The sequence below is a fragment of the Branchiostoma belcheri genome, unplaced genomic scaffold (assembly GCF_001625305.1).
Source record: "Branchiostoma belcheri isolate BF01 breed outbred unplaced genomic scaffold, Haploidv18h27 scaffold108, whole genome shotgun sequence".
In the NCBI taxonomy this organism is placed as follows: domain Eukaryota; kingdom Metazoa; phylum Chordata; class Leptocardii; order Amphioxiformes; family Branchiostomatidae; genus Branchiostoma; species Branchiostoma belcheri.
Window position 1 is genome coordinate 170,541 of NW_017802469.1, and position 21,114 is coordinate 191,654.

The following is a 21,114-nucleotide window of genomic DNA, read 5'->3' on the forward strand; positions in this document are numbered from 1 at the left end:
ATCAGGCCTTTTTAGTCTTCGTAATCCGTAGGCAGCCTCCCTAAAAATCAACGTAATTCGTAATAGGACATTAACTGCAAAGCGTAAAGTCGTAATCAGCTCTGAGGCTTTAACGTAATTCGTAATTGGTGGCAAAAATTTTGCGTGATTCGTAATCACTACCCCCCCATGCAGGCCCTCTTGTTTCAGACAAGAATGTTGACAATCCTGGAGATGTACTTCTACTAAGGGATGCTCTTTTCAAGTCTCATCTATGGCTATTGCAAAGGTGACGTTATTTGTGGATAAGTTTTCTTTTTTTTTGTTCGTTGCTATGTTATGATAATGTGTTTGTTATCATGTCTTTCTTCTACCAGGTCTTTGTTATAGTACATGTAATATGTACTGTTTATTTTTTCAAGCACAAGTACAGTATGTACAAGCAAGAGTCTTCAAAACAAGCTTAGATGATATTATGTTATAGAGTTTTGTTGTATTTAGTATTCATACCTTTGTATTTTGTAATGTATTTTTATAGGGCTGGTCACTTAAAACATAACAAAACATTTTCAATTGTCCTGTTAGAATATTGGTCCATTCATGATCCCCCTATGATGTAAAATGGACTGTTCCACCTCTGACCAAGTATTTGGCCTTTAAATGAGGTTAACCAACTACTGAACTTTTATAATTATCTAACTATAGGCAAGTCATCAAAGTCAACAAAAAGTAGGCTTTTGATAACAATATTAGAATAAAATAACATATTAGTGATTATATGATTTGGATATTAAGTAGAGTGACAATGAGGTTTGTATACAGCTACTGTGTTACACAGTTTTGGAAGGAGGGGGTTGTGGCAGTAAGTAGAAGAGCCTGGTATCAGATGAGGGGGATCTGTAGGAAACCCTACCCAAAAAGTTCCAGCTCCAAAATATTACCGTCATATCTCACCCCCCCGGGGAGCGCGTGGGGTGACAGTCGCGTGCGTTGCGCCCGTTTGTGGATTACCTACCGTTGTTGTTGTCCGTTTGTCACAACAAAGTCGGGACTCAACGTGCCAAGTCTTTTCATGTCAGGGTTTTGACAAGTTGATTCAGCGAACAAGCGAAGGTAAGTATACATGTGTGCTGTACTGAAAACCTGACAGTTCAAACTAGTGACTGCTTGTACATGAATGGAGCAAAGTTGTTGAAGAGTTTGCTTGTTGTTTGGAAGTACAAAAAGGTTATGACTAAATTTGTTTCATTTTGTTCTAGCTGTCAATTGTCTTCAACTGTGTGGCCTTGAAATATTCTGTGGCTTTGTTTTAAAAACTGCTTGTATGGACTACAGTTGTTAAAAGAGTTTGCTTGTTTTGAAGTATAAGAAGGGAGGTCATAACTAAATATGTTTCATTTTGTTCTAGCTGTCAATTGTTTTCAACTGTCTGGACTTGAAATATTCTGTGGCTTTGTTTTATATACAGTGCATGATACATAATCTAATTGGCATTGAGTGGAATGTACTTTTTAGATCTGGTTGTTTGGAAGTACAAGAAGGGAGGTCATAACTAAATATGTTTCATTTTGTTTAGCTGTCAATTGTTTTTGACTGCTTGCCCTTGAAATATTCTGTGGCTTTGTTTTATATACTGTGCTTGATACATGTGCATGTGTGCTATACTGAAAACCTGACTGTTCAAACTGCTTGTATGGAGCAAAGTTGTTGAAGCATTTGCTTGTTTGGAAGTACAGAATAGTAGTAGCTAAATATGTTTCATTTTGTTTAGCTGTCAATTGTTTTCTGGACTTGAAATATTCTGTGGCTTTGTTTTATATACAGTACATGATACATAATCTAATTGGTATTGAGCGGAATGTACTTTTCGATCTGGTTGTTTGGAAGTACAAGAAGGGAGGTCATAGCTAAATATGTTTCATTTTGTCTTAGCTGTCAATTGTTTTCAACTGTGTGGCCTTGACATATTCTGTGGCTTTGTTTTATATACAGTACATGATACATAATCTAATTGGCATTGAGTGGAATGTATTTTTCAGATCTAGTCATTTGTTTTGACGTAAGACAAACTTATACTGATACGTTATTCAAAAATGTGATGTCCTATACATTGACTGTGTGAAAATGATATTCTAAATTCTAAAAATCTGATTCTTTTAGATTTCATTTAAACAGATATTCTTATCAATCTTGGTCTTTGGAAGTTAAGGAGTTGTCATCTCGGAACCTTGTACTAACATTGTGAGATGTTAGCCTCCCTTCAAAGGAATTTCATCTCTCTAAAGAAACCACAGAGTCTACATGTCTTCTTTATCACAGCGGTACTCCAGAATGATTATCTGCATCATTACCCAACAATGTTCCTACCCCCCTCTAGAATCAATTACACAGCCAGCCCCTGATCTACCCCTCCCCAAAGGCTGGTCTGTGAAGTCCTGATTAACTGACATCAGAAGCAAATTGCCACGCTTCATTTGAAACAAAAATAGATCGCTTGGTAACCCTTTGTGTCCCTCCCCCCTCTTTAGACATCTGACACTAGATCTGAAGCTATCATATATGCTGTATTTAGGATCACACAAAGGAACCCACTTTTCCTGTGGTGAATTTAGCACGTTTTGAAGGAAAGTTGTATTTTGTTTAGCCTCTGTAGCAGGGTTATAGAACTGGGGATTTGGTGGTCTTCTGATTTCTGATTAGCCCTGTAAAAAAATGTGGGTAATTCAACCAGGCCGGCTATGTTGTCTATATGCAATCAGAAAATAGCACATAAAAGATCCCCCAAAGCCCCAGTTTTTGGCATGCTATGGAGGCTATATTTTGTTGGGCTGTTTTGGGGTTTAGGGAAAACAAACTTAGCCCCCTACTGGCCATTCCTAGGGGTCGAGGGAGTCATGCATATGATCATGGTGGTTCCAGGCCAGGAATAGGGTCGGAGATAGTTTTGTTTTCCAGTGGTGTATTTACCGAAGGGTTTTAGGGGAAAGGGCTGGGTTGAGTGGGAATCAAATTGCAGCGCTCTCTCTCTGTTTGGTTGACGGAAAATCGTTAACCTAATTTTTTAAGACCCTTGGTGTGGTTCGGAAATGAATCCGAGCAGTTGTGGAGTAGCTTTGCTTTAATCTGCGTTTATTTCATTCATTCAGGCTTTAGATAAATCGTTTTCTGAGATAGATTTATAGATTGATAGATTTATAGATTGATAATAGTATTGTCAGCTTTACACATAAGATGTTGATCCTGTTCTGCAGAATGTGTGACTATTCATTATCCACTGCCTTCAAAGAAGAAGTCAAACCCCATAATAGCTAGCGTAGTAGTAGAAGTAGACGTTTTTCCAGACAGTTGTTGCCTGTCTTCTATTACTGTATTGCAATGAGTAGTATACTTGATTGTAAAAGCAAATAGCCTTCGGGCATGATTTTGCAAATAAAGTTTCTATAATTTTAGTTTTCAGCTGAAGGTAGCTAGCATCTTAATTTGCATTTATTTCAGAGCCTTGTGAGGAAGTAAGCATTGTAGACAATTAGTTGAATATGGTGTCTACAGGTAATTTTGTTTATTGGTAAACTACTGTTTGTTGGTAAACTACTGGTTTACTTGTACTGTGTGTCCCTCTTCGGTTGGTATGCAAGCAGCCAGGCCCATTGGTGTTGTGGTGTGAAACAACCCCTGCAGTCCACACAAAGGCCTCCCCTGTACCAATCCTGCAAATTTACAAAAGCGGTTTGAAAGTTTAGTCGCCCGGAATTTCTCTGGTATGGCAGAGTTTGCCTACTGCAAATGACAGACACGTCACGGATTGTGCTGCCAGCGGCCTGGTCTTGTACAGTTGCACCAGGCAGGGCTCGAAATACTGGGTGCATGTGCACCTTAGTGCACCCAAAATTGGAGTTGTGCACCTAAATTTTTTTCAGTGAAAATTTTTTTTAGTGAAAATTTTTTTCAGTGAAAATTTTTTTCAGTGAAAATCTTTTTCAGTGAAAATTTTTTTCAGTGAAATTTTTTTCAGTGAAAATTTTTTCAGTGAAAAATATTTTTGTAGGAATTTTTAACATTAGAAATTTATAATAGTATACCGGATATTCTTGGTCTCTAAGTATCAGAAAAATAATCAAATCTTTGTTGTAGTACTTGTTTAAGATTTTGAAGTTAGCTCTCATTTTAGATTTAAGCTCAGAAGACGAACAGTAAGATCTGTAATTATGTTTTGTTTTATATGGTGCACCCAAAAAATTTCTTGTACACCTAATTTTTCAGGTGAGGAATAAAATCTTTGTTGTAGTACTTGTTTAAGATTTTGAAGTTAGCTCTCATTTTAGATTCAAGCTTAGAAGAGGAGCAGTAAGATCTGTAATTATGTTTTGTTTCATATGGTGCACCCAAAAAATTTTTTGTGCACCTAATTTTAGGTTGGGTGCACCAGTGCACCTATTCCCAAAAATGAATTTGGAGCCCCGACTCTGCTGTCATGTGGGCCCTCGCTAAACCCTGCTAACTCACCCTTTTCACAAGCTATTATCTCGGTCACACCTCCACTTTTGTCCTGCCATCAGAGGTTGAATGTAGGAGGAACATTTCAATTGTTCAGGTAAACAGAAGCTAGGAGGGAAGGCGGGCAAAAGGTATTTCATTCAGGCGTGGGATTTGAAAGGGAGATTTAAAGGATAGTTGTGGATTGGGCTTAAAAGGTGGACATGGTTGACAAGCTGATTCACTCAGCATATCTTTGATACTGTGTTGGGACAGATTTTGCAAGGCTGTTTTTTATGCGACTGTTTGAATGGATAGGTTTATATGCCTAACTTTTGCTTAGAATAGAAATGTGTAAATGTAATATAATATATAATATACATGTGTTATCATTGATATGCATATCTATTTTTTTTAAAGGAGTGGTTCAATGCAAGGCCTATATGACCACTTCTAGGCATTGAACTAGAAAGATGAGAGAAACATGGCTATGTCAAGAGATGGCGGTGAATGTTTGATTTGAAAGCCTGTAGATTGTAGGTTGGTGGGAAACACTTGTCAGGGAGGGAATTCCAAAGCTTGGCTGTACAGGGAAAGAAACTGTCACTGTAAAAAGATTTCGAACAAGGAATTTGGAGGGTGATAGCAGATATGAAAGATTTGTTGTGTTGTTTTGTGTGGAATATTTTGAATGGTCAAAAAAAATTGAACTTTTCTTTTGGTTGGCTTTCAAAAATATTTCAAGACAGGGAGGGTAGGTAATATCTAAAATGACATACTTTACCTCACAAAAATGACAGAAGTTTTGACAAAATATGCCTTTTTTTTGGGTGTAAACAGATACAACTACAGTCCTATACCCTCCTTGCCATCAGAGAAAGAAAATATTTACATTGTTCGGGCAAATTATGACACAACTATTGAACCAACAGCCCCCCTCCCCCATAAAGGAAAAGAGATTGTCGACCAAATACACAACTAATCCGGAAGTCGGAAACCACAGAGTGTAATCAACTGTAGGTAGATTGATGACATGCGTAGGCTGATAGTACCGGTAATTCATAATGGCCCAGGATATGCTTTAGGCCACAGCAAGTAAATTTTATGGATGACATCCTCCGCAGACTCCAAATCTAATGCGAGCGGGCAAAAAAAAAACAAATTTCCTACATTTTAGAATTTTAACTCAACTGTAGGCAGATTGACGACATGCGTAGGCTGATAGTACCGGTAATTCATAATGGCCCAGGATATGCTTTAGGCCACAGCAAGTAAATTTTATGGATGACATCCTCCACAGACTCCAAATCTAATGCGAGCGGGCGAAAAAAAGAACAAATTTCCTACATTTTAGAATTTTAACTCAACTGTAGGCAGATTGATGACATGCGTAGGCTGATAGTACCGGTAATTCATAATGGCCCAGGATATGCTTTAGGCCACAGCAAGTAAATTTTATGGATGACATCCTCCGCAGACTCCAAATGTAATGCGAGCGGGCGAAAAAAACAAGGCGAGCCGAAAAAAACAAGGTTCCTATATTTTAAAATTTTGACTCAATCACTGTACAAAAGGTTGTGATTCAGTGGGAACATCACATAATATACACAGCCAACATCACATATCACTGCATCAAAGTAAGAAACAAAACATTAAATCAGAGCCTTTTCCTGTCTCCTCTCTTCATAATTATCTGCCATCCACCTTCCGGCATAGCAACAGACATCTTTGCCCATTTTCGGCATGGTGACCACTGTCGGAGGGCAACAAAATTTCTTGTTTTTTCAGGCAAAAATTAATGCGTGCACTGATGTCATCCATAAAATTTACTTGCTGTGGCCTAATTCATAATGGCCCTGGATATACTTTATCCAGAATTAGATTACTACTGGGATACGTACGTCACCAATTGAACAATCATAGCGGGGACTGTCGCGAAAGTTCTAGGTCGATCTGTAGCAATTACTGTAAATTCATTTCAAGTTTGCTGCATTTAGATTTGCGGCACAGTGAAAATAAAGAGTAGTCTGGTACTGTATCTTTCACTGAAACAATGGTAGTGGCATAATACAAAGCAGAACATATGTTTAAAGAATGTCTTGAGTTTGCAGTTGGATTGTGAACTTAAAAATGCTCTACAATTTCAGAATTTACAGTAGCTACAGGTTTGTATCAGGGCTACAAATGTACTGCCTTGAAAACAATCAAGAACACTTCAAAAATTTCAAAATTTATTCATTTATAGTATAGCTATAGCATAAAATCTACCTGCACCCTGAACTAAAAACTTTTTTGAATACTGAAAACTTTCTTGTTTGATACTACATGTATTCATGACTTAAAAAGCTCCCAGTATTTTCTTTTGTGGTATACCTGTTGTCACAAAGTGGAATTTCGAAGAATTGATTGTTTGAAATTTGGGTTGTACAAGCCCTCAATGGTGGCGGAGAGTTTAAAGGCACCCAATGCAGTTTTTAATTCTTGGAAACCCGATTTTTCAAAGCCAATATTTTATTCATTTATCTACATACTGAGTTGAAACCACACTACCCCAATGTATATTGACCCTCATGGAGCAAAAAATTCCCAAAATTCTGACAGAAAATTGTTACTGGAAGGGCCCTGGGCTGATTTTAGGGTACCACCCAGAAAATAAAGGACTAATCTTGGGGGCTTGTTTCTGCAGTTTTAAATGCCTTAAGTTTGAAATACCAATTGAATGTGCTAATGTGAAGCAGTATGTGCCAGTATCATAAAGACTACCTTATTCTGAACATTTCTGTTATTGCTGCCCTGAAATCGTATTGGCATGGATGTCTTTACCATGGCTGACTAGTTAGGGCTCTCCATCCACACTGCCAAGAGGCTGTTAGTTTTAATCCCTCTTGACATGTTGCTGCTGCAGTACTTATACAAGGTACTTTGTTACCATTTCTTACAGGCAGCTTGTGAAAATAAGTTTCTGTATTCATTGTAGCTGACCTACAGTTGACTGGTATACTATTCTGGTGGGGTGAGGTTGTGTCTAACTTTATCAACTGCAAAATGCTCAATGAAAGACATATTTTGGCCCTGATGGTTGAAGAAAGTTCTTTTCTCCCTAGTTGTTGAAGTTTTTTATGTAACAATACAACTTTGTTTCATTAAAAGATCAATAATTGTTTTAATTATAAACCAGCCTGGAATGTTGACTTCATTTCTCATATCGTAACATTTCAGGTGCCTTGGTCTGTTTTTTTTTCTTTTACGCCCTGTCGCTTCACATTTTTTTTCTGAAAAAATCAGAGAAGCAACAAATTAAATATGTGTGGCCTAAAAGTAAAATAAAACATTTGAGCTGTCAGCGTAGTACTGTGGTGTGATATATGGAGATCCGGACCCTCTCTACTTGATTACAACACACCACCGCGATCGATACAACTGTTTATGATGGAAGGACAGGCAGAGTTTTCTCGTAGTAAGGGTCAAAATACAGCTCTTTGTATGTAGCCAGGTCTGCATAACATAAGTAGTTCATTGAACTTGGAGCTTTGTTTACAAAAAATGTTACTAGTGTTCTTTTATCTAATGCTCTTTCCTTATACAGACAAAAGACCAAATTAATTAAATTAGTTGTTAGCTATTAGACCATCCATAGCAATTGTGCCCCATGGACATTTGGTGGCTCAACTTTGTGTTTGCCTTGCTTACTACTAGCCTTCAAGGACTTTATATACAGAAAATCAATGCAGTTTTGTTTCTTTTAGTAAATTCAAAAGAAAACGATTATAAGAAAGCGTTTGAATTATACTTGGACTGTTCCATTGTCAAACTAATGAAACCATCATGTACTGCATCGGAGTTAATCAAAATTCAAGAGGATTGGGTGAAAAATGAATTATGTATAGTCATTCCAATACCACCTGTCATCTGTAATAGCCTCCACTTGTTTAAATACACATAAATTTGCATGCAAATATATTCTTACATCTGTACTCTATATACAAGACACAACTATATACCTCCTTTTGGACTGTGTCAGTGAATGAAGAGACGGAGTTGTGATAATGTATGTTAACGTGAACGGTTCGTTAAGCCGGTCGGCTCGTTAATTGATAGAGGACGAAGTTAATTTGGCAACATGGCTACCAAGTGGCCCACCAGGAGGGGTATTAGCATTATTGGACAATGAATGATACAGCTGGGCCCGCCGGGCTGATTGCTAACCTGCGACGGCATTAGGAAAACACAACCACCACGCACTCTCTGTCCCGGGGCATTGTGCGGCCGCCACAGCTGACCAGTGGGTGTAGGCATAGATGGCCTGGGAACAATAGTGGTCAGCTTTGACCGCATGTACGTGGACTTTACAACCATTTTGTCGTCAAACGGACGTACCGGCAGTTTTGTGACGAAGGATGGGGCTTTTGGTGAGCCACGCGAGCTGTCTAGAATCGTGTTCGCAGTTCCTCGTGGTGAGTGGTTTCATTCCTGAATTGTTTCACACTAGCGACATATGGGGAATAGGGTAACCTTCCTGGCGAGTCGAACATGTGGTGTTTAAATGCCTGTGAATTCCGGATGAAGTTGGTACCCAACTTGCAAGCTGTTTTCTTTATTTTGTACAATGGATTGTACTTAGAGTAAACGTTTTAAAGGATGTTGTTGTTTTGGCACTTTTGAAGATGGAGTTCTAGTAATATGTGGAAGCAGTCTTGTGTGTTTGTAGAACAGTTACTGATGTATTGTCTATGTTTGCTACTGTCTATGTTTCTTCATACAATTCAAGCACCCAAAGATTATAATTTAATTTAAAGGATGTTTTTGTTTTGGGTACTTTTGAAGATGGAGTTCTAGTAATATGTGGAAGCAGTCTTGTGTGTTTGTAGAACTGGTATATATTGTCTATGTTTGCTACTGTGTATGCTTCGTCATACAAATCAAGCACCCAAAGTACCAATATACAAATTTGCTCCACAAACAGGCAATTTAAATATTTGCCTAGAATATTACCTGGGATACATTCTGTTATTGATATTACGGGTAGCATATTTGCTTTGTATAATAGCAAAATAGTTTGTACTGTATACAAATCATATGGCTCTGCCAGAATGATGTTTTTGCTTCTTTTTGGGTTATTGAGAACTGTTTAGTTTCCAAAAACTCTTGATCTTCTTTTTTAAAAGTAAGGCATAATCTAGAAGAAAGGCAAGGTTCTTTTTTTTACTTCCAGCTGTATTGTGATTTTCCTTTTGTTTGTGAGTGAAAGCAGGAGAGCGTAGGCCGTGTATATGCTGCTTTGTGCTGCGGAAAGTTATTGTGTGGAGTATACAGAAGCCCACGTGGCTGAAGAATAGGTCTGCTGGCAGCTTTCTCATTCAAATGTGGGGTGATTTTGCGGTTTCACCCTACAATGCACTGTGAATACATAATGAAGACCTGCCAAAGCCTGATAGGATATTTCTAAGGCCATACCAATTTAATTTGTTGGTTCTCGGATTTGCCTCTTCATTTTTTCTGATTTGCAAAAAAAAAAAAAGATTCTGCTTCTGAATCAACTAAAAAATGTTCATATTTTGCCCTCAACAGTTGAGGAAAGTCCTTCTCTTCCTAGTTCCTCCAGTTTTTCCATCTACCAATGCAGTGGTTTGATTAAAAGTTCAAAATTCATTGTTTGAATATTAACCCAGCCTTTTGTGTTGACTTCATGGCTCTTATCGTAGCATTTGGGGCTATAATAGGATGCCTTGACTTGTTTTTATTTTTTATTTTTTCCCTGTTGCTTCATATTTTTTTCTGAAAAAATCCGAGAAACAACAAATTAAATTGGTGTGGCCTAGGATATTTCTAGTCCACTGGGCATATTAGATCAAATGTGTGGAATCAGGGACCACTCAAGTTCTTTGTGTAAAGTTAATTTGTGGTCCTGATATGATCAGTCAACTTTATGACCCAAAAATTACATCGGAATTGTAAATATCAGGTCAGATTCCAGAAGAAAGGCTTTCGGAATTCAGTTTGAAACGATAATTGAGGATAGATACCATATACAGATATTGAAAAAGAAATTCTATTCTTATACATGTATGGAATACAAGCTAGGAGAAATTTGATTTCATACGATCTCTACTGGTGCATGTTATTGTTATCTTTTTGACAATAAAAATAATTGATTTTAGAGTGCTGTAAAATTATATTTTAAGAGATGCATTTAAAATTCAGAATACGAGCTTAGGCTAGTTTGCTTAGAAAGAGTTATGTGAGCTTGATATATCATAGGAAATCATTTATAATATACAAAAATTATTACTAGAATTATTATTTTTATTAAAATATATGATAAATTACTTTTTTTGTCTACTATAATTCTGTCAAAAGTTTTTATAAAGTTTTCTTGCAGAATTCAATATTTTGGACAATGAATTCTATCTGATAGATAGCTTTCAAGTTGCAACAAAGTCTAGATATATCCTTTTGCCTACAATCTGGTTTGAAGTGACATCCGATCAGTAGTAACGTAATATCTGTCTTGAACTAGTGCCCCACAAGTCAGCTTATAATTAAAGACGGGCTTGGAGACTTGGACTTTTGTCTAGTCAAAACCTGATCAGGTGTCTGTAAATTAGATTATTTCTTCGATATTTCCTTAAAGACGCTACAAGATGTCGAAGAAGAGGCTCTATCTGTATCAATAACGGGGATAAAGGTAGACTGATTTGGGACAAAATGGCAAATTTGTCTGGTAAATATTTATGGAAGTTGACACAAAAATGCTTTCTTACACAGCGTAAGGCTTATGATTTAAATATATGTGAACATTTTGCAAACTTTTTCGTTATGGGGTTTAAGTTCAGAAAAACAGGTTAGGCCAAAAGAAGTAATTTTTATGGATGACATCAGCCCGCGCATTAATTTTCTCCTGATTTTGGAAAAAAAAAATTTAGGTATTGCCTTCTGACAGCGGTCAACATGCCGAAAATGGGCAAAGATGCGGGAAGGTGGATGGCAGATAACTATGAAGAGAGGAGACAAGAAAAGGCTCTGATTTAATGTTTGGTTTCTTACTTTGATGCAGTGATATGTGATGTTGGCTGTGTATATGTGATGTTCCCACTGAATCAAAACCATTTGTACAATGATTGAGTCAAAATTTTAAATTGTAGGAACCTTGTTTTTTTTGGCCGCCTTGTTTTTTTTCGCCCGCTTGCATTACATTTGGAGTTTGCGGAGGATGTCATCCATAAAATTTACTTGCTGTGGCCTTATTCTGAAACCTTGTACCAGTTCTAAAGGCACAGTTGCCATGTTCTATATCGGGAAATGATAGCAGACTGCAGAAGTAATTCAATAAGCCGAGCTGCTGCATTGATTGCTGTGGATATGTCTGCTATAAATTTGTCATTATAGAATTGGTCTGATACTAAAGTCATGAGTTTCATTGTTTCATTCCTTTTGAAGTCATATTTTTATCAATAAAACGATATTTCTACCTTAGTGAGGTTGTACCTGTCACTACTGTTCAAATTTAAAGTTAGACGTATTCTTTGCAAATTTGCTACTCTCTCTCATCAGAATAGTAGATTTTATACAGTGGTAGAAATACTTTTTTTCAATGTTCTGCGATTTTGTTCTGCAATTTGGAAATACTTTCTCAAACACATACATAAAAGTCCGGATCTAAACCCATGGCATATACAAAATCTACGTGGTTTTGAAGGTTGAAGAAATGAGAGTATGGTTTGGTGAATAATCTAGTCTTCAAATTCATTTCTGTACATTTTCGTTTGATTTTGGTATTCTATAACATTGGTATTGTTTTGCAATGTTTTTTCTTTCAACTTAACATGGCAACGGTATATATTTCCTCATTTTGTAACTGATTTGTATGATTTACAGTATGGTTGAAAATTCATGCCCATGGGGATGTCATCCATATAATCAAATCAACATGGCCTAACCACACTGTAAGCACCAAAATGTAAGCCTATATCCATATTTATCATTTTCTGTCATGCTTGCATGATTTCCCCTCCCTGCAACTTTTCTGCTTCAAGTATTAGGCTTGTCTGTGTAATTGATACATGACATGCCTGCCTGACCACACAATAATTCAGTTAGTGGCCATAGAAGCCTGTCCTACATTTGTGGGAAAGGTGTGTTTATATTCAGAAACCTGAGAGGGGGGATATGCAAATTTGATTGTCTATTGAACCTTGAGAAGTAGGGCAGTGCTGCAGTACCCTTGCTTTCTGTATAGGAGGCGCTATTACAGTTTGAACCATCATAAGTAGATCATCGTTATGTCACTGGTTGAAACAGATTTCTTGCTATGGTCTTTTGGTTTTAATAGACTTTTTTTGCATCTGTAATTCTAAGGCATCACTGTGTGCCTTGACCTACATGTAAAATTGTTTACTTTCCTTTGAAAGTGTAGATAAAAAATATATCGAAATGTACTGTGGATTGTACTGTTGAAAATGTTAGTTTACATTTGCATGAACACTTCTTAATTTTTTTTTCTAAACTTTTTTTTCATTGTCCAATACTCTTAGCCCCTGCCTACAAACTGCAAACCACATATTTCACGATTTACAGTATTAGCAAAGCTGTTTATGCCAAAATCTTTGGTGTGCCATTTACTCACTCACTTACATTTACAGCAAGAATCTAAAGAGAGAATGTGACGTTTGGTTTTTCTTTTAATGCCCACGATCATGATAATGATCATTCTGGCATACTCATTTTCACTTGAGTGAAGTGAGGAAAGTCGTGTAAAGTGCCTTTCCCAAAGGCATAAGGTTGGTGACATGGCAGGATTCGAACCCAGGACCTCTTGGTTCTGAGCCTAATGCTCTGACATATTACACCACACAACATTGTAAGATGCACAATACAAAAATAAAATCATTTAATCATTTGCTCTGCCGTTATGCCACACAACACACACTATGTGTGCTGGGCTCTTTGAGGAAGATTAATTCTACTGTCGCTTTCAATGTTCTATATTTTCCCAAGGGCACAAGGTTGGTGACATGGCAAGATTCGAACCCAGGACCTCTTGGTTCTGAGCCGAATGCTCTGCTGCCACACCACACACAATGTGTGTTGAGGAAGATTAATTCTACCAGCGCTTTCAATGTTTAAATGGACTTGACCCAGTGCAAAAGCTGGCAGGATTCGAACCCAAGACTTCTTGGTTCTGAGCCGAATGCTCTGCCGCCACACAACACACACAATGTGTACCAGGCTCTTTGAGGAAGATTAATTTTACTGTCCCTTTCAATGTTTAAATGGACTTGACCCAGTGCAAAAGCTGGCAGGATTGTAATTGAAATGTAGGACCAAAACTGGGGCAAATGTCAAATCAGACAGCTGTCCTGTCTTGTGTCTTTCCCCCTGGAGTTACACTTGATTTATGAACCTGTTAATGGAGGTTGACATTGTGTTGGTCCCTGGGGGACAAAAGATCAAACCAGTTTCAATTGCGCCAAGAAAGACTTGTTTGAAAGTTGCCAGCTGTTTGCTATATCTTAAGTTATAACACTCAGAGAATCATATTTTTGTACCGGTAGTTCAAACATTTCTTGAAGGCTTTTTTATAGGTGTAACGGAAGTAGAAGTTTTTATGGCTTCACCACAAAGTGGTGAAGACATATTGTGTTCCCTCATGTTTCTTCTCCTTCTCCTTCTCCTTCTCCTTCTCCTTCTCCTTCTCCTTCTCCTTCTCCTTCTCCTTCTCCTTCTCCTTCTCCTTCTCCTTCTCCTTCTCCTCCTGCCATTTCTTTAAATGGATTCATCTCTGCCATTTTCCGGCCAAATAACACGAAATTTTGTCATGAAGGTAGAGTGGGCAAATACCCTGACGCGTTTTTTTCATTTTTTTGAAAAATTGTTTTATTTGGGTTTTTTGGCCATTTTCAGGCAAAAAATATACATTTTGAGATCTGGTTCCCAGGTACTAAAACCAAATGACCTGAAATTTGGTATGGGGATACCTTGGACACATGTCCAAAGAATGTCATTCACGATTTTGACATACACCACTTTAAAGTTATGTAAAATAGGGCTTTTTGGCTATTTCCGGCATTGGAAGGTTCCATTGCTGCATGGGGGTGTAGACTATTGGCAGCCATCGTAGGATAGATCCATTTTCGGTATGGGGGGATGTGGTGAAGCCATCTGCTGCATTTGCTCTCAAGCAAATGTCGGCCTTTCTAGTTTAGTGTTGGTTCAGTGAGTTAAGAAAGTGGGTACCAGCTGTTTGCTATATCTTAAGTTATAACACTTAGTGAATCATATTTCTGTAGCTACTTCAAACACATTTCTTGAAGGCTTTTATTATAGGTGTAACGAAAGTAGAAGTTTTTAAGGGCTGGTTCATTATGTTAAGAAAGTGGGTACTTTGGGGTAAGACACGAAAGAAGGTGTTCGCACATATGAAGGCAGACCAAAAGTTCACAGTATTCTGATTTTTTTTTCTGAGTAGTTAAATGCAAGGCCCATGCGACCACTTCTCGGCATTGAACTAGAAATTTGAGAGAAACATGGCTATGTCAAGAGATGGCGGTGAACGTTTGATTTGAAAGCCTGTAGATTGTAGGTTGGTGGGAAACACTTGTCAGGGAGGGAATTCCAAAGCTTGGCCATACGGGGTAAGAAACTGTCACTGTAAAAAGATTTCAAACAGGGAATTTGGACTGCGAAGTTTACTGTGAAAATCTCAAACATTAATCCATTACAAATAATTCACATTTTACAGTAGCTTGTAGTGCCTCTATGGTCTAGTGTTACATGTTACTTTGTAATTACGTAGATAACCTTTGGCATTTTAAGGGGTCTTATAATACCACAATCTTGAACAGTTAGAGGACCCCCTCTGGTATCTGCCATCCGCCAGAAACAGCTTGTTTTCCTCAGTAACATTTTACCACTATGGTGGTCTCATGAGGTCTAGGTAATGTTATAAACAGATCCAAAAGTTGGCCAAAATCAACTATTAAGTTATTCAGTGACTTTCATGACTTAGGTCACAGCAAGTAATTCTTATGGATGACATCAGTGCGCACATTAATTTTTGCCTGATTTTGGAAAAAAAAAAGCTAGGAATTTTGTTGCCTTAGAACTGACAGTGGTCAACATGCCGAAAATGGGCAAAGATGTCTCCATGCTGGAAGGTGGTATGGCAGATACATGTGACTATAAAGAGAGGAGACAGGACAAGGCTCTGATTTAATGTTTTGTTTTTAGCTTTGATGCAGTGATATGTGATGTTGGCTGTGTATATGTGATGCTCCCACCGAATCAAAACCATTTGTACAATGATTGAGTTAAAATTTGAAAATGTAGGAAGCTTGTTTTTTTCAGCCCGACTTGTTTTTTTTTCGCCCGCTCACATTAGATTTGGAGTCTGCAGAGGATGTCATCCATAAAATTTACTTGCTGTGGCCGTATGAGTGAATGAGACAGTATATGAGTGCTGGTTGTCAATGTAAGTGGTAAAAAAAATTGTCTATGATTCCATTATAGATGTCCTGTAAAAAACTAGAGGTAAGTAGAAACAGCAAAGACATTCCTGGTCCCTGGCCGGGGATCGAACCCACGCCGCACCAGTCCACACCCCGACACTCTTAACCACTTGGCTAAAAGGTATACACCCGTCAGTTGGTAGCGATTATAAACCCCCACTGATACAGTGCAATGTACCCAATACACTTGGCCAAGTTTTTATTTAGAAACTGGTAACTGTTTCCATGCCACGCCTACAAGATAATTCCTGAATACATAAAAGCTAATTTAGAAGGACTGGTACATAGTGGCGCCAGTAGTCCCTAATATACATCTATATGTCTCCTCACAACCTCATTAAATCCTCTAGACTGTAACTATGTGGAACAAGTTGTCCACTGCTATTTTCTACTCCAGTGATAAAATAAGGCCACACCAATTCAATTTGTTGGTTCTCGAATTTTTTCAGAAAAAAATTGAAGCAACAGGGGCAGAAAAAAACAAACAAAACAGGTCTAGGCATCCTATTATAGCCCCAACTGTTACGATCATAGTAGCCATGAAGTCAACACAAAAGGCTGGGTTGATATTTAAACAATGAATTTTGAACTGCCAATCAAACCATTGCATTGATATAAGGAAAAACCGTAACAACTCGGAAGAAAAGCTAGGACTTTCCTCAACTGTTGGGGGCAAAATATGAACATTTTTGAGTTGATTCAGAACCAGAATCTTTTATTTTTTTGCAAGTCAGAAAAAAATGAAGTGGCGAATCCGAGAACCAACCAAATAAAATTGGTGTGGCCTAAACAACAGGCATATCTGATGTTGGTTTATCGATTATTTTGTCTCTTGAAAAGTGTAATTCTCCCTCAGGGATGTTATGTATATTTATACCATCTAACTGTTCTGTTTAGAGTATATGATGCAACTTTTGTCAATTGTCACTGAGTGACAGAAAAGAAGACACGATCCTTCATGAATAGTTTCATCAGGTTGGTTAGACACTGAGTGAAGAGACTCTTTTTACACAACCAAGTCCGACATTTTGGTGACCGTCTGTCACCTTCCTTAGGGCAAGGAGGGTGATGAAACTTCGGCTGAATGAAAGACTTGGTTGTGTAAAAAGAGTCTCTTAACTCAAGACAGGAGCCTGTAATGTCACAAGTTTGGCCAAGGAGGTCAGGTCACCCCTAGTCTTCTCAATAAGTGTGTTGGGTTCTTTATCCAGAAGAAGTTTGACACTTGAGGGTCGCCCGTACGCAGGACTGAAGGTTTGACTTCTTCTTTACCGCAGAGAATGATTTGTTCGCTGATGCAATGCCTCATATCGTGCCCGAATGGCGCTTCAAACCTCTGACCTCTCGAGCCACGGTATTTGATCCAATTAGCAAAGCAGGGTACAGGGACTTGGCTAAATTATATACAATCCTTTTTTGATACCTTTTTTTATCCTCTCAGTTTATAATTCTTTGGCATATTTCAAATTGTCCTCTGATATTTTACTTTATTTGCATATCGATCAATAGTTTGTGCTTATAAACCTCCTTTTCTCCTCTGGTCTCTCAGTCACTGACAAAAGCTAGTGGATACTAGCTGAAACATCTGACGTTTACAAAATCACATCCAGTTGCTTGAGTAACTGCTTTTTGGCGCATCGTATTACCTGGATGTCTAACCTTCATCGACGTGTCCTCTGATATCTAATTCTTGTGCATATTTCACATTTTTGTCTAATTTCCCATTCTTTTCCTTGTTTCATGCAGCATGTTTTGATTTCTAATTCTTTGTCCTGTTTTATACAGTATAATCTGATCACTAATTCTTTGGCTTATTATTTAAGATCATCTGTGTAATCATAGTTAAGTGTTGAACTTTAATCCAACACAATGTCTTCTAATTCTGTGGCATATTTCACATACAGTGTCATGTTACTTTTGCTTGGATACAAGGTCGTTGTTTCCAATGGGGTCAAGAGCCCTGGATGTTTTGTTGTTTCACATCTGGCTTGATACAACAAGTATGTGAGAAGAAGTGTCTGTAGTGTAATACCTTACAAGTGTTTACCTCTATCCAGTTGATCAAACAGCTCTTTTATTGTTGGTCAGAGTTTCTCCTATTTTTGGTGTTCAAAAGCCATGGCACTCTTGGTACTAGCCAGGGCCACAGCAATTTATGTTCTTGGTTCTCAGACAAAATCAGAGATTATTTAGGAAAACAGCTCTTTTATAGATGGTCAGATTTTCTCCTATTTTTGGTGTCCAAAAGCCATGGCACTCTCTGTACTACTACTAGCCAGGGCCATAGCAATTTATTTTATTGGTTCTCAGAGAAAATCAGAGATTATTTAGGAAAATGGCTCTTTTATAGTTGGTCAGATTTTCTCCTATTTTTGGTGTCCAAAAGCCATGGCACTCTCGATACTAGCCAGGGCCACAGCAATTTATTTTATTGGTTCTCAGACGAAATCAGAGATTATTTTGGGCTGAAACAGAAGTCTGGAAAAACATCTGACTATCTGCTAAAGCCATAAAGGAGTACGGTTTTCTGCTCTGAAGCCCATACAAGCTTCAAAAACTTATATATTTCATGAAGGTATGAGATCTACGAATTCTTGTTTTTGGCTTGGTCTTAGACTTTTTTTTTCTCGGTTTCTTTTTTGCGTTGGAATTTTTCTTTCACCCAACCCTGAAAAATTTCAGTGCAAAAAAGAAACCCCTATAAAAAAGTCTAAAAACATGCCAAAAATAACCCAAAACCCAAACCTCCGCTTGGCAGGGTATCTGTCTTATTTGGCCAATTTCTACTCTTTCCAGCTGCTTCTAAAGCCTGGTAGAGGCTATGCCCTAAGGCCTGAGGCATATAAATATTACCTCCACTTCACACATGGTGTACAAGTAGCCAAACTAGATGAGGCATGAAATCTGTAATCCCCAACACATGGTCACATCTGGGTACCAAGTAGGGGGAGGGGCACACATTATTTTGGCCAATTTCTACTCTTTCTAGCTGCTTCTGAAGCCTGGTAGAGGCTATGGTTTAAGGCACAAGGTATATGAATATTGCCTCCACTTCGCACATGGTGTACAAGTACCCAAACTAGATGAGGCATGAAATCTGTAATCCCCAACACATGGCCACATCTGCTACCAACTAGGGGGGAGGGGCACATATTATCTCTGAAAACAATAGGTGTGAAAACTGTGAGGGGTTCACAATTAGGTGCTAATGACATGACAATGGAGGGTGACAGTTGCACAAACACCTGCCTTTCATGGCTACAAACAGAGGGATTATCTCTGAGGATTATTACATGTAATCTTTGTATAGGATTATGGACTCAACTCAAGTAAAAAAGAGAGTAAAAAGGTAGGTAATGTTGTAAAATGTTGAAATTTGAATCTCCAAGCAGATTTAGAGGCTGGCTTTGTTTAAGCTGTTTTTAGGGCATTTTTAAAGTTTTTCTAGTGGTCCACATTTTTTGTCCTATGGGGAGGGGGTGAGAACAAAATGTGGACAATGTTGGACTACTAGGATTATGAACTCAACTCAAGTAAAAAAGATAGTTAAAAGGTAGTTAATGTTGTAAAATGTCAAAATTTGAATCTTCAAGCAGATATAGAGGCTGGCTTTGTTTGAGCTGTTTTTAGGGTATTTTATAAGTTTTTCTAGTGGTCCATATTTTTGTCCTAGGGGGAGGGGTGAGAATAAAATGTAGACTAAGTTGGACCACTAGAAAGGTGTATGAAATTTCTCAAAAACGTGTGTGCAAAACATTGACCCAAATTTTAAGTCTACTTGAAGATTACTAAAATTTGGCAGTTAGATTTGAAAAATTTAGCTTTTTTGTCCTGGTCATAATAAATGTAGAACGAGTTAGGGTTTGTTGAACATGTGACATGTTCACTAAAATGCAAGCTCTACAACTTGCTTCATACCTTTGCATTGCCAAATCAATACATTTAGTTATCACATGTTACTTGTCTGTTATTTTGTGAAATTAATTAATTACTGAAACGAGATGTGTTTCCATGTCAAGTTATTCTCAAGAGAAATAAATGCTAGTATTTTAGAATGAACTCATTTTACTCATTTCTTGAGGTGTTAAAAACTTAGTATTTCCCAAGAACTATCGTAGACTGGAACTCATTGCTACCAAGCACAGTTGGGCATCATCACTAGAAAGCTTTAAACAACTCCTGGAATTAAATGTGCAAAGATTGAGTGTAACAATTCTTTTGGTGTGATACAGCTAGCTGCTGCCGCGCCGCGTGCCTGCGAAGCTGGTGTGTTATGCTGAAGGGCAGTTATACCGGCTATACTGATACAGATACTCTGTGGATATCCCTTTTGGTCGCATTGGATCTGCTTGGATGGTTACAGTGTCTTAAACTAACATTTTTACATCTTCCGACCGTGATTTCCCCATTGGGATACAGTAATTTGTGGTTCTGACTGTATGTTATTCTGTATGAATCATTGAATGTAAATTGGTACAATAAAGATTGCCAAATCACTAGTCTAAGAGCTTCCATACAATAACATTGCTGTGAAATGGTCTGTACTTTATGTGACAATTTTGTGGGCAATGTTCCGTGGAGCCAATAGAAATGCCACAGAAATACCCTGCTACAATGTAATAGTGATTGTTACTGGTTGATGTGTTTCCTATTGACCAATGACAAGCCACGATGGTTGCTGTTTCCATAGTGGTTTCCTAGGAAACCAAGACATTTCCTGCTATTACATAGACACTGCAATCTAAATGGCTTAGAGGAAACCACATTATTAACACATGGGTGGGCAAGGAAGGGCCTAACTCCCGCATACCCCAAAACACCCTTGCCTTGGAGTGTATGGTTGGAATCTTCTCTTTGGTTAGGCAACATTGGACTTGAAAAAACAGGTGGGATTTCATGTTCGTATTGCTTGATGAAATACTATTTTTGTAGGTGTTTGTACTGATTTCCTCGCTAGTTTTGCTAGCCTAGCCTCCGTAGCAGGCTTATAGAACTGGGGTTTTAGTGGTCTTCAGCTGTTTTCTGATTAGCCCAGTTCTAAAAAAAACGGGGGTAATTCAGCCAGGTCGGCTATGTTGTCTATATGCAATCAGAAAATAGCACATAAAAGCTCCCTAAGACCCTGAAGACCCCAAAACCCCCCAGTTTTTGGCATGCT

General features: G+C 38.0%; 1 protein-coding gene across 3 annotated transcripts in view; it reads left to right on the top strand.

Moving 5' to 3' along the window:
• Positions 1-868: 868 nt before the first annotated feature.
• Positions 869-21,114, top strand: part of LOC109480657 (tensin-1-like) — a 128,407-nt gene continuing 108,161 nt past the window's right edge. For 2 of the 3 annotated variants that reach the window (XM_019782889.1, XM_019782897.1), the window contains exon 1: positions 8,832-8,906. In XM_019782889.1, coding sequence (XP_019638448.1) covers positions 8,850-8,906 — 57 coding nt within the window. In that variant the 5' untranslated portion in view covers positions 8,832-8,849. Of the gene's footprint in view, positions 1,093-8,831; positions 8,907-21,114 lie in introns of those variants that run through there. The other variant, XM_019782910.1, reaches the window with a different exon arrangement.